Genomic DNA, 16,268 nt, shown 5'->3' on the forward strand with positions numbered 1-16,268 from the left:
CTTTGTGTTTTTATGGATTTGTTTGGGGATCATTATCCACGAATTACATCACTTAGTCCGTCTTTTCCTGCGCAGTACGATAGTAACCCCCAAATGTAAAATCAGTGTCAGGGGCCATCAGTTGTCATCATGAGGTTTGCAAAGCGATTTATAAAATTCATGCGTCCATTTTCTGTACCGCAATTGTACGCCAAGCTTTACTGGGCTCTACGGATGTCCGATAATACCAATTTCCTTTCCAGTCCAGTACAATATAAAATTCAAGCAGGGTATTTCTTATACAGATCCCATAGCAACACTATGCTACGCTAATGAGACTACTGGTAAATCTAAAATAAAATATAAAAAAGTGCATTTTAAATCATAGCTTCATAAATAATACAGAACAGTTGAATAATCAAAATATGTATTAATTTTAAACTCAATAGTCTAGTTCTCGTAGTTGTTAGACACTTGCTGTTTTTTTAATACTGGGTGACCCAAATAAAAATTGCCAGTAAATATTTTAATCAATTAATAAATGCCACAATAATTGCATCAGTTAGTCCATATGGTACATACATTTTAAAATAATTGAACAGTGAATGCAAATTAGATTTACTGTAAATAATAATAGCTATATTATATGGATAATGTTATTTTTAAACCAAATTTTCTGGGATGTGTTTTTCTAAATTCACAGTGAATGAACCTCAGTGAATCTACCCTGTTTTGCCGAAATTATATTAGCTCAAAGATACACAAAATTCTATCCCACGATGAACTCACGAAGCTATTTTTTTGAAGCATGTATGTATCTTGCTACTTGTTACACGTGGAGAAATGCAGACTTGTAGAAATGTGTCACGAGTGATGTTACTAATAATTTGGCTACCTCCGTGAGAGATGGAGGCTCTTGTGCGATCCGTCCATTTCCATCACTATAAACAAGCAACCTTTGCAGTAAATCACAATACAATTAAAAGGCAACATAAGATGATGGCTGTAATTCACAAAGATTTATTCAAACAGGACACATACAGTAGGCCAATACCATTTTTAATCATTTTAGTAGTTTTTATGCATGAAAACCTTCATCCCTTCTTCCCTAACAAAAAAACTTCCAAAGAAATTTGACTTCAGTTACAGTGTGTGACATCAGATTACCCAGTCTCCTTTAATATCTATAAAAAGCCCTTATATACTGTAAGCTGAGTACTCAACACATTTCACAGCAGACAAGTCGTACAGCTTACGTACTGTATATACACAGTTAGTACTTAACCATCAAAGGCAACCTACTGCTGCCTGGTACAATGTGTCATGAAATTATGCATGTTTTTTTTTGTTCAGTTTTTTTGTTTTGTTTTGCAGATACAAATCTGAATCCTCCTCCCACCTTGAGCTAATGTGTTGGCAAAGCACTTTGATACAATGTAATAACACTTTAATTACACAAGGGCGTGTGAACCATACACTGTCAAAAGATCACAAGCTTCAAAAAATATGACATCCTCTGGTAAGAAAGGATTGCGAGCCAGGTGGGGGTGGGTGGGATGAAGGTCGTGCAGCCATGAATCTAAAATTTGGAAGCACTTCTAACTTTCATTGGTCAGATGAACATATCTATATATGTGTGTGTGTATGTGTGTGTGTGTATAGTTTAAATTCTTGAAAAAGCACAATACAAAACGACCAACAAAAAAACAGCAAACAAAAAAAGCCATACACCATAATCTATATATTGCTAAGGATCATGGAGCCCAAGTATGTCTACCAGGTCGCATTCCTGAAAACCCGTGGTAGCATACTTGCATGTTTCTTTTGGAGAGATTTACAAACAGTCAGTTACCGCCGAGCCTCGCCGGCGTAGCCATAGTTTGTCATTTATAAGGAGAAATGACACACCAAGCTGATGATTCAAAAATGTCTCGGCATTCACATACTTTTGGATGTCAAAGTATCAGTTTGGTGTACTCACTTTTCTCCCTTTCAAGGCTTTTGGTCCCGTTTGAGCCGCAACTCTGTGGACAGTACATCGAAGATATCATTGGTATTGCACCTTTGTCGTGCAAGTATTTACATTATCTTTTACATTACGTGCCTTTGTAGTGTTTTGCCAGGATTGTTTTTCCAAAGTCCATCCAACACTGAAGAAGAAGAAAAAAAAAAATACATGCTGCAGTGCTTCCTGGATCCATGTCAGAAATAGAAAACCTTGTATTCTCTTGTTCATGAGTAATTCATATCTTTGAAAATTAGTTTCTCCAGAAGAGCGCGAGGATAAAAAGTTCTTAATACAGCATTCACGAAGCCATCTCACACCCAAAAATATCCCCTCGAGCTTGTTGCGGGTTCAAATCCATGGCAGTAAACTGAAAGCCGCAGGTGCTGATTCCAAGTTCCACTCCTTTAGCTTCAGTTGTCATAAGGTCCGAGGTCAGTGCTGCTTGAAATACAATGCTTACCAAAATGGATAGAATTGCAAAAACCCGGAAACTGTGCAGCGTCAGCCATGTTTGAGTAAAGAGAGAAAACAAAGACATCATGTCAAATCTGAACGGAATATCACAAATTAATCCATACAACAGCTTTCTTTTTCCTGTCTCCTCATTAACCAACTAAATTCTTTCGATTCCATTTTTTTTCCAGTTGGGCACTTATTGCTTCCCTGACGCATACTGTATTGCTTATTTACTCACTGCCATTCCATGACCCCCCCCTCGCCCCCCCCCCAAAAAAATAAAAAAAACCTAATGCAATCCGAGCAGTTCAGGACGGAGACCCCCCATGGAATATCTTGGCGGAGACTTTTTCCTGTGAAGTGGTCCACTAAAAGTGTGGCGCCTTGCAGGAATAAAAGTCAGTGAGAAGGGGAGGCCCTGACAAAGGAACCTGCACCACGGTGCATTACATAGTGCGCCTCGCTGGCAAGGGCATAAGCGCCAATGTGTTTGATGCGAATCCCATTGATGCTTTTGTACTCATGATCCCCGTTCTCAGCTGATCCCTTATTACAAAAGCATGCCAGTAGGACTGAGCACCACTCCAACAGCTTGCCTAACAGCTTTTTCCTCATCTTGGAGTGGTCCAGTGGAGAAGCCATTGCTGCTCCACAATCGAGGCATTATATTGCTAATTTATTCTCGCGCATTAAAGATGATCGATGCCGCTTCCCTTTTTTGGCCCCAATTTGTGTACATTTGTGGCTCCGTAATACTGAGGTGTACATTGGAGAATCTGGATGAGTGACGATGGCAATGAACTATGTACACCAGAAATGCATTGTCTTTGACGGCAACAAAGTGTAACTGCGGGTATCAGATAAATTGACCCACAAAACGATCAGGTTCCAATAATTTGTTCAAATCAAATTATCAATTTTTAACGACGTTGAATCTATTAGATAACATAATACCTTAATTACAATTGAAGAAAGAGTTTTTGTCGCATGCAGACGTCCCAAGTACCGTTACATACAAAATGCCATCTGATAGCCATGATATGCTGAAAATGCCGTTATTTTACCACTTTAGCTTTATTTTTATTGAATGAATGTTATTGGAGGGGGACATTGGATTCATAGTAGTCAGGCTTGAGTTGGCTAACACTTTTTTTTTCTCCCTGCAGAGAACTTAGGTCAGTTTTATTTGGACGCTATAATGTTCATACAGTAAGTGTGCATTAGTGCAATTATGTGGAATATCCAAATTTAAGAAGAAAAAACATTTTCCTTCAATTTCGAGGAAACTCCATTATTTTATTTCTCATATATCTTTGTCATGAAAAAGTTTAATTTGAGCTAATTACTGGTAGCAGATTGTTGGCTTACGGCCATGCTACCCTGAGAACGCCCGATATCGTTAGATCTTGGAAGCTAAGCGGGTTTGGCCCTGGTTAGTACTTGGATGGGAGACCGCCTGGGAATACCAGGTGCTGTAAGCTTCTCTCCCTGGCCAAATGCAGAGGGATCGCGTCAGGAAGGGCATGCGGCGTAAAACTGCCAAACAAATATGCGTTTAACCAAGATGTCACGCTGTGGCGACCCCGAATGGGACAAGAAGAAAAAGACTGGTAGCAGATTGTTTTGTTGAACAACTTTAGATTTACATACACATGCTTTATCACAAACATATGGACGATAATTTAGTTGGACACGTCGTGGTCAACCTTATTCACGTACGGTACTTCTGATATGAAAGAATTTCTGAGCACTGCAGCAAACTGTGTTAGTTTTCTACTCATTTCGTAGATTTTGCTTCACTTCTAAACGCTTATGAGAGACTAACCCTCAAGGGAGATTAGCAAGGTTCAGGAAAATATTCCGAAAGGGTCATGATGTTTTTCTGGAAGGCTGCAAGGCAGCAGAGTGGGACCAGGTGCTAAATTGTGTGCGACCCTGCTAAATGTTCCCGTTCGGTTCGGTTCTAATTTGATGTAGTAGCATGTGCCAAGCATACGAGATGTCCCGATGAAAACTAATGAAGGTGAATTCAATGAATAAGTCAGACTGCTTGTTGGTCTGTTGTGTGCATCTCAGAGGGACCGTGTCACAATGAGGCTTGGGACAACTTTGCTTAAAATAGTTGTACAGCACTTAAGTACTCAGCTGCATTTAGGAACTTCCATACTAGCAAAGTATGCACCACTGGACTCCTCTGACATGGACACACTCATGATTTTATCATTCGTGTTGATGAAGAGGCTTCCACAAACTTGTCTGTTGTCCTTCAAACACAATTATGCCTCTCTTGGAAGATGTGCATGATTTATATTCATGATATTATTTCAACTGTACCTCGGGCTAGGTGGTAAATTGGAGATAATGTATTGAGGGGTGTTCCTCATGCATCATAACAAATTAGATAGCAAAAGTCTGTTGCACGTTTTTCAAACTCACTCTCACCTTTAGAATTCCTAAAAGAGGAGAAAGTTCTAACAAATGTGACGTTTTTGTTATGATGCGTTGGGATTTTAATAAACTTTTTTTCATTGACTGCACATTATGGAAAAGTGTTCTATATTATTGGATCGCGACATCCACGCCACCTGCTCAGTGTCCACTCGAAAGGACAACATTAATATACACCTACAAAATGATTATAACACCAGCTATCACCTGATTTAAGCTTCAGCTTTTAATATTAATTTTATTTCGTTTTTACAACCATTAGCACTGCAACAGTTATTTTTGCCCTCACTATCCTGTAGTACACCTAACCTGGCTAAAGGGCTCCCTCTGCCATTAAAAATAATGAAATGAAAATCCATTTTGGATGCCATTAAAGTATTAAGTAAGTTCCTTTCGGCTTGTCCCGTTAGGGGTCGCGTGACATCTTAGATGAACGCTCATATTTGTTTGGCGCAGATTTTACACCGGATGCCCTTCCTGACGAAACCCCAAATCTTTGAATTCAAGCTTGCATGTTTTGCAACAAGCACTAAAGTCATCATTTGAATTTTAAATTCTGTCGATGAGAAGGGGAAATGACTTTAAAAAGACCTTAATTGTTGCAATATTTTGCACTTTTCAGCTATTGCGGGTCATTCCCAAGCATTTTTAGCCTTTGCGGGAGCGCAATGGAGGCCGACAGGCATTACCTACAGCAGAGCTTTCTTATCCATGTTGCGCAGTTTCTGAGGTTGTTGTGTGATGAGAGAGGACCATTATGTATTTGTGTCTGTTTTCGGGGGGTGGAGGCGACTGTGGTCTCTGATGCTCCCGGGAACCCTCTGTAATTTATGACATGAGTGTACTCTGTACCACTCTTGTGGTTCACGTTCCTCTCATGGTCTCAGTTGCCCCTGGAATAAGGCAAATAACCCTCACCCTCTTCTCTGGTATGATTTGCCAGGCTGATCTCTCACCCCTCCGAAGGCTGTAGGGCGGTGGGAGCTGACAACATGATGGCATTGTCTCTGGTGATGGGAAGCTAGGGTCTCAGGGGGAAAACACTGCCCTAGCAGACTCTTGACAGGGAAAAAAATGGGTAGTTTGAGCTGGTGCATGCAGGGAAAATAGGGCCTTCACATGGGATTTCTTGCCACACACCAATGCCGAGTCGCTAGGGTGGGAACGTTCGGGATGGAACGGAGTTGAGCGCCATGCCAACACACTGAGAAGCCAATCAATTATTCACATCACAGCCAGCACTTTCTCAGCTCGTCTGCTGTTTTGGTCCAGTAATCTTACACCGCACACCCACGTTATTACTGTCAAATATGATAAGGAAAACGCAGTTACAAAAAAAAAAAGTCTTATCATACACGATATTTGCTCACCACTCCTGCAATTAGGCTGTGGATAGAAAAGATATCAGAGCACATCTTTCAAAGTGTATTCTTCGCGTTCAAACAGTGACCTCTGTCTTGCTGTTGGTCGGCAGTCCCTTGTGCTTGGGGTGCGTGTGCGGCGAATGGCCGTAGCCCAGCGGCTGGGAGAAGAGCTCGGGCAGCGTTTCAATGCTGAACTGCCGTTTGTTGGAGTAGGCTTGGCGCCGGCTGTTGGGCTGATGGTGCAGCGGTTGGTGATGCTGCTGCTGGATGGTGTGGTGATGCTGCGGGCCCTGAAGCACCATGTGTGGTGCAGCCGGGCGCTGGACGTGGCTCTTGCTGGGGTCCCAGGCTTTGAAGGCCGATCCCGACGTGAGCGGGTGGGTGTTGGTTTTGGATATTTTGGGCTTGGGGATCTGGGAGGCGTTGATGGTAATGGCCAGCGGTGCGTGGATGTCAGGTGGCGGGAGGAAGGACTTTTCTTTAGGGTGGAAGTTGATTGGCTGGAACGTAGGAGGAGACTGGCGGTGGGTGTAATCTACCATTGGATAGCTCTTGTAGTAGTCTCTGGGAGTTGTGTCTGGATTGATAGAGAGAAAAAATAATCACTCTGATTTACAAGATTATTTATTTTAGGATCAAGCTCAGATCTTCATTTATTCGTAAGTCAAATCAGTTTTCCCCATTGAAATGACATTAATCCATTCTTGTACCCCCAAAACACCAATATTGTTTTGATCATGTGTTCTTGATAAATAAAAATTGGGGTGTATTACCTTAAAATGCAATAAATCATAGTGAAAAACAATATAAAGAGATAATTTAGTTTTCAACATAATTAAACTGATTTTTGTAGCCATTGAAAATTTAAATAGCAGTTTTGTGATGTAACAGGTTTGCAGATTACAGCCAATCAAAATGCACATAAACTTGAACCTAAACTAAAACTACATGTTTTAAACAAACAACAGATAGCCATCTGCTGCACTCTCTCTAAACCTTACAAAAAACAGTATATAGAGTACACATATTGATACCTGTGTATGAAATGGCAAAGCAGTCAAACTAACGTTGCATCTTTTTATGGTTTCATAAATGTGACAAAGTACAGCAGCCATAAAATCCTATACAAGTTTGCCATTCAGGGCATCCATATATGGAATCATTCACTGTGTGGGTGTGAGTCTCCCACCGTCCTTCTTGGGGAAACGTATTAAGAATGAGTCAACAGCACCACTGCTGGATGCAGCCAAGGAATGTACTCCATATTGCCTTCAAAGGCTTCAAATCCATTCCGCACAGTCAATAGAATCCTCAACGATCAATTAATCAATTACTCTACCCATTGCAAACAAAGAGGTAATCTGTCATTTTCATGAACAAATGAAAGATTTGATGCAAAGGAGATGAAACCTGCAGGCTGTTTGTGTCCCAGAGGATATGAGTGCGGCATATCATTCATTTAACCAAACAGCCAATTGTCTGTATGCTGTCTATTATGAAAAATAGGGACAACAACCCCCCCCCCCTTCCCACACACACACCCAAAAAGAGGGTGACGCAAGATGATGAGGGAGTCTTGCACAAAAGTGTACGGAATGAAAAGTAGAACGGGTTCAGCGTGTCACGTCGGATTAGCGCCAACTCCCTGAGAAGAGCAACTCTGCTGTTCGGTCATCGCCATTGCAGTCCCCTCACACCGCAACACATACGTACGCACGCGCACATACACACACACACACACACGCACAGTGGCCTTAAGACACCATCAACCTTGTTTTCCCCGTTTATGAATAATTTCCTTCCTCAAGAAAAAAAACAGCTGTTTCTAAAAAAAAAAAAAAAGATGGACTCTTTCGATATCCTTATTCATACATAGTGTACAGTTTGTGTGGCCATCTTTTCTGTCAGTCGGTGGGACAAATATGTGATGTATTTGTAGAGCTGTGTAGACAAGTCATTTAACATGTGTAGATCTTACAATGTGTTGTTTTAAAACCGCAAGTATCTAAGGTCTTCTGTGGTTTAAAATGTGTTCTTTAGGACTGCAGAATGGCTCAAACACATGCTGCATCGCCTATGTTTGTTATTATTACCATTCCTATTATTATCATTTAGTTTACCCCATTCTTCCCATTTGAAGTATTTTTGTATTAAATTATTCGTACACGGGTGCAAGACTGTCTTGTCTGCACATTTTTATTGAGTCCCCCTGCCGCTATCTAGACTTTTGCTACACACCATTAACACCTCATTTGTGTTTGCTTGTGTACTTGTGTTGCATTACCACAAACAATATGTGATTATTTTTGGGTAATTTTTTATTGGACTCGAACCGTACCTCATGCAACTTCGTTCCCTTTTTCTCTTTCTTAACAGCAAATCCAGTTTGTCATTGCTCTTTACTTTCTTTCAGAGGCTCTCATTTCTATTTAGGGAAAGGTCACCTGTCAATAAATGTCAGTGGTCTAGTGGCTGAGCTTGAGACAGATGAGTAACGCATCCATAAATACCGTGCTGATCCCAGTTATAATCAATATTGGAGTTATCCGGTTTCATAACGCTAATGGACTATTAATGCGGTTCAATGTTATGCATAACTGAGTTCCAAATTCCAAAAAGGAAAACTACAATGGATTTAAAAAGTCTACACACCCTTGTTAAAATCCCACGTTTTTGTAATATACGCACACACACACACACACACACACACACACACACACACACACCACACACACACACACACACCACACATATATATATATATATATATATATATATATATATATATATATATATATATATATATATATATATAAATGAAAACAGGGTATTTTTATTTTCAAAACTTTTTACCCCATTAAGGCGACCTATAGTATAGCTTATACTACAACTCAGTGGTGGTAGTTGGGGATTTAGATGGTGTAACTCTTTTGCTATATGTCCACATTGGCTGATCACATTTGCGATCTCACCATAACTGTATTTTGTTTATCTCAGCACATCTTAACGAGTGAGCGCTATACTTACCCACACCCTTCAGTGAGGTGTATTTATTGAAACCGATTCCCAGGTTGTTATGAGGGTGAGACAAGGCCATGGCTGGACCCAGAGGAGACAGGGCTGCATTATTCAAATGGTTGTGATCTGAGAGAGAGAGAGAGAGAGAGAGAGAGAGAGAGAGAGAGAGAAGAGAGAGAGAGGAGAGAGAGAGAGAGAGAGAGAGAGAGACTGCATTAAAATTTAGCCCCAAATGAAAAAAATAATTCTAAGAAGTTAATGTACCATTGCTTTGTAGCTAGGATTCTGCAAACCATGGTCACTGTATACTGATGAGCACATGTAATGATTATCTCAGGCTCAATGGCCATTTGTGCATTTGCGTCAGCCCCTTTACATAATATTTCAGTTTGAAATTAAAAAAATCTCTTCATGCTGTCTTTAGAGGCGCAAATTGCCAAGGACGTAACAAGGGCACAACTCAACACACATGATGACAACAAAAATGACAGTTTGATTGCAAAGCTGAAAGCTCACACACATTTGATCAAATGCTATACAATGTCTAATGCGTTTTATCACATCATTTGAAAAAGCTATATTAAAAAAAGATGTAAAGGTGACATAACTAAACATTTTTCACCTGTGCACAGTTACATAATACATGCAGTAGCTTTAACAGTTAAATCATGTGATCTAAATGTCAACAAGATGGAACGCTCACCGTTTGAATTAAAGCATTAAATTGAGCATGATAGAAATGTAACGCAAATAGACACATTTTCTGCATTTGAACCATTTTGACCTTTTGAACTTTACCGCTACTGTTTGCTGCGGCTGTTCTCATCAGCTGTTTTACAGCCACAGCAGGCGGCTGTTACAGCCAATGAACCTCTCATAAAGTTCCTGCATGCTACCTGCACAGCACCAAATGCTCAGCAAACAAATCTAGTGACGATTTGGTGGACATTATGGAGCATATAATGGGTTTGAAAAAAGCAATGGAGGGAGACCAGAATTCATCTAGAAATAAATCAATGTTATCCGAGTTTACCTAGAATGCAACCCTAAAAACAATCACCATGGTCTTAACTTCATGAAATGGCATAAGCATAAATCAATTAAAGCAACAAAAAAAGATTCCAAAAATGATTCAAAGCTTGATTTTATTTCACATTACCACCATTTTCTTGTTGCCTGTACTTTGAAGTTGCAACATTAGAAACAGAACAGACGTGCAATGTCACACACGCAAAGCTTTTGTGCAGGCGAAATACAAATTAGTGCTCCCGGGCCGAATTTAATTGTCTTTGACTTTGGTGCTGAATCACTTTGTGGACTCTGAGGTGCAGGCAGCAATCTGACACAGGATCCAGAGTTTGAAACTGGTCGGTTTTTGTTGCAGGTTTGTATTTATTCAATATTTTTTTTTTTACACCACACTTCATAAGAAGTGTTTTGATGCTTATATAAGGCAAAAATATAGATGCATTATTTGCCTTAAAGATGCTTGTGGAAAAGACAGAGAAGGTCAGAAGGAGCTACATTGTGTCTTTGTAGACCTCGAGAAAGCCTATGACAGAGTAATAAGAGAGGAACTGTGGTACTGCATACGCAAGTCTGGTGTGACGGAGAAATATGTTAGAATAGTACAGGACATGTATGAGGGCAGCAGAACAGGGGTGAGATGTGCCGTAGGTGTGTCAGAAGAATTTAAGGTGGAGGTGGGACTGCATCGGGGATCCGCTCTGAGCCCCTTCCTGTTTGCAGTAATAATGGATAGGCTGACAGATGAGGTTAGACTGGAATCCCCTTGGACCATGATGCTCCCAGATGATATTTTGATATGCAGTGAAAGCAGGGAGCAGGCGGAGGAACAATTAGAAAGATGGAGGTATGCACTGGAAAGGAGAGGAATGAAGATTAGCCGAAGTAAAACGGAATATATGTGCATGAATAAGAGGGGCAGAGGGGGAAGAGTGAGGCTACAGGGAGAAGAGATAGCGAGGGTGTACGACTTCAAATATTTAGGGTCAACAATCCAGAGCAATGGTGAGTGTAGTAAGGAAGTGAAGAAACGGGTCCAAGCAGGCTGGAAGAGGTGGCGGAAGGTGTCTGGTGTGTTATGTGACAGAAGAGTCTCCGCTAGGATGAAGGGCAAAGTTTATACAAGAGTGGTGATGTACAGATTAGAGACGGTAGCCCTGAAGAAACAACAGGAAGCAGAACTGGCGGTAGCAGAAATGAAGATGCTGAGGTTCTCGCTAGGAGTGAGCAGGTTGTATAGGATTAGAAATGAGCTCATTAGAGGGACAGCCAAAGTTGGATCTTTTGGAGACAAGGTTAGAGAGAGAAGACTTCAATGGTTTGGACATGTCCAGAGGCGAAAGAGTGAGTATATTAGTAGAAGGGTGCTGTGGATGGTGCTGCCAGGCAAAAGAGTGAGAGGAAAACCAAAGAAAAGGTTGATGGATGTTGTGAGGGAAGACATGAGGGCAGTGGGTGTTAGAAAGGAAGATGCACGAGATAGGTTTAGATGGAAAAAGATGAGATGAGATGTGGCGACCCCTAACGGGACAAGCCAAAAAGAAAAGAAGAAGATGTAAGGCAAGCATATTTAATGAGTTTAAATCCCCATTTTCCTCTTAATTGCCCTCAGAGCTGTCTGTCAGTCATGTTTTTGGAATAAGGGAGGATGTGGAGAAAACCCTGAACTCCAGAACTGTGAAGCAGATGTGCTGCCCCAAAAAACATATCTGTAGAGTTTTAATCCATTAGCGTTGTGCATAAATGAGTTGCTCAGTTGTCATACAATATTCTGACCATGCATCATTCACGGTGGCAGTTTTGTAAAAACCTTCGCGTTACCTTCTCCCTGAGCATTTTAGCGGCGGTCGAAATTTTACAACCCCAGGGGCAAACAACCTTGAAGGTTCCACTGTATTCTCGACATTTACAGACTTATAAACCTAACACCTGTGTCTGCCAGCCCCGCAACGCCCGAGAGCCCATCAGCGGGAATCCACAGGGGAGGAAATGGGACGGGGGGGGGCGATGTAGGGTGACTACCACAGAGTGAGGGATGTGACACAAACACTGACTGATTGAATTTGAAACACATCTTCACTTCCCCGTGTAATTGATATGCAGTGATGACACGCTGTGTGCGGCGCGCTGAGCTGAGAGGCACAACTGCGTGATGTCATTTTGTCTGTGCGTAGCCGCTTGTTGCCCGGCTGGTGCCGCCTGCACTTCCAAGACAGACATCATTCATGACCGATAAATTAGCTTCAGCAAACAAACAAAAATGTTACGTGTGCCCGCAACAACAGATCTTTGAGTGGTTTTTAATAATAGCGATAAGTGGGGAGAGCTTCTGCTCTCTAAGTGTCCCACATTCTCAAGTATTCTTCGAGCAAACAATAGTGGAAATAACAGGACAGACAGACAGAGAGAGAGAAAGATGAACAGAATCAGCGAGGGAGTCAGCCAGCGATAGACTGCCCGGGGGAAAAAAAATCAACTAATTGATGGAAAGATCCTTGGCCAGTCTCCAGTTTGACCACAGGGCTGTTCCCAGCCACCAGAGAGCTCCCAGAGAGTGGAGCACAACCATGTCCGGGTCCTTTTTGCATTTCTGGCTTTAGTTCCTCCTCCTCCTTTTCTCTTTCATTTTTTATACAGCCGTTGAATTATTTCACTACAACTAGTTTTGCAGCAGTGCACTTTAGTAAAGTCAAACTAAAAGCCAGAAAAGATAATCATTTGACTCCTCAACGACCATCCTGAGTGAAATCATTTGAAATATACTGTACTTGTATATATCTTTCAGCATATAGCTTAAGGGGGAGATTTTAAGCATGCACCTGACACTCACCTACATCAAAATCAACCAAAATGGTTGCACAAGAATTCATCGTGGAGTGATAAATAGAACTCAAATATAAGGGAAGTGACACAATTTGCTAGTTGAATTTTAAGTGGCACACCAAGGAAGTATAACAATGTGATTTATCCTAACCCAACCAGAAAAGAAAGGTTATGATGACAAAAAAGTATATAATAACTTTTATAACAACTATAATGAATGAAAAAAGTAACTATAATCCTGTAATGTATGATTAGAATTTATGCTGTCTTTGAATAGTTTCGATGACATTTGACATCACTACATGTTTTGGGCTTATCTTTATATAAAATTCAGTTACTCCGTAAGATGGGGGAAAAAAAGGTCACATCATCAGTGAATGCGGTATAGATAATGCATCGATAATTATCTAATAATATATATTTCTGCCATTTGTTTCATTTATTTTATAACATGAGACTGTGTGACTTTCATTCTTTGCAACATCAGCGGTGAGCAAAAATAAAATCAATTTAGAATCGTTTACATTTTCATTAGCAACATAATACCCATCTACCCATTTTTTAAATTTTAAAGCAGCATGTTCTTTTTCTGAGAGTATCGCATCTCCAACCTATTTTACATTTTCTGTGCTTTCATACATGCTTCCGAATGTTTCCCTTCTGCTTTGTCAGCCTGGTACCATTGTAGAAATAATGTAGGAGTGAGCGGGAGAGAGAGGAAGAGCAGATCGAAAGGAAAATGTTTCCTGTGTTTTGTATTCTTGCATACATTTCCTCCAATGCCCCATTTTTCTGCTGTATGCGTGCTTGTCAGCGTGCGCCGCGGTTTTGATGTGCTATATAGTACGCGGAGCCTCCGAGGAGAAACACTCATACGTATTCAAATTTATGTTCATTACAGAGAGGCAGAGAAGCAAATGAGGACTTAATAAGTGTACGGGTGTGATTCACAAAGTATGCAGGGACACAGAAAGATGGAGAATAGACCATTTTGGGGCATGTTTGAGTGCAGAAGAACTTTATTTCCATAAAGTGCTGTGAAGGTCCACATGGCCTCCCAAACTACTTCAGTCGGAGTCGAAGCATGTTGCAAGTGCACGCGCTTCAATCAGCGTGTCCGCATGTGTGTAGGCCAGCGGGGCTCAGCATCAAAGCAGAGGACTGCTGGAAGGGGCTCTGCCAGCCTCACTCTGACATGAGAACTGACAACACACACAAAGGGGTGAACGGGCGTGGGTGGCATCGAGATAGAAGGAACGACCTGCCCTCCTTCATGCGTTGAGAGAGACGAGACCAGCCTTGCTATCTTCACACACAAGGCCGGTAATAATAAAAAGCCAACAGGCTTCAATGTTTCAAGTCAGTGATGAGCCGTGAGAGATTCTCAAGTGTGCCACGGGAAGTTATCCAATTGACCCCTCCGTACAGGGCACTTAACCACGCCTCCTGAAGTTACGTCACCCCACGTGTGCTAACCTCAGACAAACAATTAGCAAAAATGGCGGCACAGGAAGAAAACACTACAGCGAAACTGTCCGATTTACCAGCTGATTTCTCACTTGCATTCTTAGCTAACAGTGAAATATCGTTGAAAAGCAAACAGCAGGGCTTCATGTATTTCAGCGAGGGGTATTTCAATGGTATTTACATACATATCGACGGAGAAACCATTGATATTAGCGTGAGATCTTTCCGGAGTCAGAGGAAGACCGAGAAGCCACATAATATATTATAACCCAAAGACGAATTCGTCATTGACTGTTTCCTATTTTCGTGTTACCTATCACACTTGTGTGCAGAATCTGGACAATGTGTATCTGTATAGCTGTTTGTGAACCGCCGTATGAAGGAAAAGAAGGCGAGGCTTGATTTACGAGTTGTTTCTCTCGTTTTCTTTGTGTAACGTCACGCGCTCCCCTCAATAATTATTCTTGAATTAGTGCCGAACCTACGTAAGTCCCGACCGAGTACGACAATCACTACTTTAGTGTGCTCAAACATCCTTCCTTCAGTCTTGGTGTCTCGGTGCACGTCGAAGGCTTTTAGGACTGCTAGTCCGGTTTAGCTTAGCTCACCGCCAACAAAGGGACACGTTTGTCCAGTCAGATCATCGCAAAGTATCGCTCAACACAGATCAAGTGTGTCAATCATTCACACGTAGCTACGTTATGCAAGTGAAAAACTGCTAATTCATTTATATGAGACATGTATTGAAAATCAAATATAGGGCTTACCTTCGTGCAAACATATCTGTTCCGGTTGATTTTAGATGGATTCAGTTGATCATACGATCTTCCACAAAGTTTGATCCATCGAAGACATTTTTCGTACTCGGTCTTCTGTTCCGGTTGATAGTAGATGGATTTAGTTGATGATGCGGTCTTCCACAAAGTTTGATCCATCGAAGACATTTTTCGTACTGGGTCTTTGGTTTTGGAAAGGGTACGAATTGATCTCCACCAACGAGCCTTTCAGGATACCTGTCGTCACTACACCTCTTAACCATATCTATTGTTAAAGAACCCAAATACGCGATAAAACGCTAACAAAAGCTATACTGGACCATGCAACGTTGTCTGAGGGAACTGCAGGTGCAAAAAAGGGGGCGTGGTTTATGCAGATCTCTTGCCTCTGATTGGTCAGCGACGCTGATGACGCAATTTCTACGGAGGGGTCAATTCCACTTGTGTCCCAAAATGATGATTTATCACAAATAATATATCATCTCTATGCCAGTGACGTGTAGTGACCGTCACAAAAATTCCATTAGACATTATTGACTTGTGTATACACTTGTTGTGACATTTTTTGTTTTAGTGGTGTGTGGTGAGATATATATACATATTTTTTGGGGGGGTAAAATATATGAAGGTTGATAAAACTGATATTTTAGTGGAATACCAGTAACAATAGTGAAAAGTGAAAGGCTAATGACAGTAGTTATGACCGTGTATACCAATAAATAATAGCAAGTCTTGAGTTGACCAATAAATGACAAGAACACATCTCAATTTTACTGTGCCACACAGTATTTATTATTTTTTTTTATGATGAACTGAGGTAAACTGTGTGATTATGACGACATCATGCAATGATTTGAACTAACCTTATGTGAGACACAGGCGTATAATGTATTTTCGCCTTCT

At 41.0% G+C, this 16,268-nt stretch overlaps 1 protein-coding gene and 1 pseudogene across 1 annotated transcript in view; one reads left to right on the forward strand and one right to left on the reverse strand.

Moving 5' to 3' along the window:
- Nucleotides 1-3,805: 3,805 nt before the first annotated feature.
- LOC133515187 (5S ribosomal RNA) lies at nt 3,806-3,924 on the forward strand (annotated as a pseudogene).
- Nucleotides 3,925-6,329: 2,405 nt separating this feature from the next.
- The window catches only part of LOC133514849 (protein shisa-8), a 67,319-nt gene continuing 57,380 nt past the window's right edge, over nt 6,330-16,268 (reverse strand). Inside the window, exons 3-4 of the mRNA XM_061846873.1 lie at nt 9,283-9,399; nt 6,330-6,832 (exon numbers count right to left, since the gene is read on the reverse strand). Coding sequence (XP_061702857.1) covers nt 6,330-6,832; nt 9,283-9,399 — 620 coding nt within the window. The remainder of the gene's footprint in view (nt 6,833-9,282; nt 9,400-16,268) is intronic.

This window comes from Syngnathoides biaculeatus, chromosome 16 (assembly GCF_019802595.1).
Source record: "Syngnathoides biaculeatus isolate LvHL_M chromosome 16, ASM1980259v1, whole genome shotgun sequence".
Lineage (NCBI taxonomy): Eukaryota > Metazoa > Chordata > Actinopteri > Syngnathiformes > Syngnathidae > Syngnathoides > Syngnathoides biaculeatus.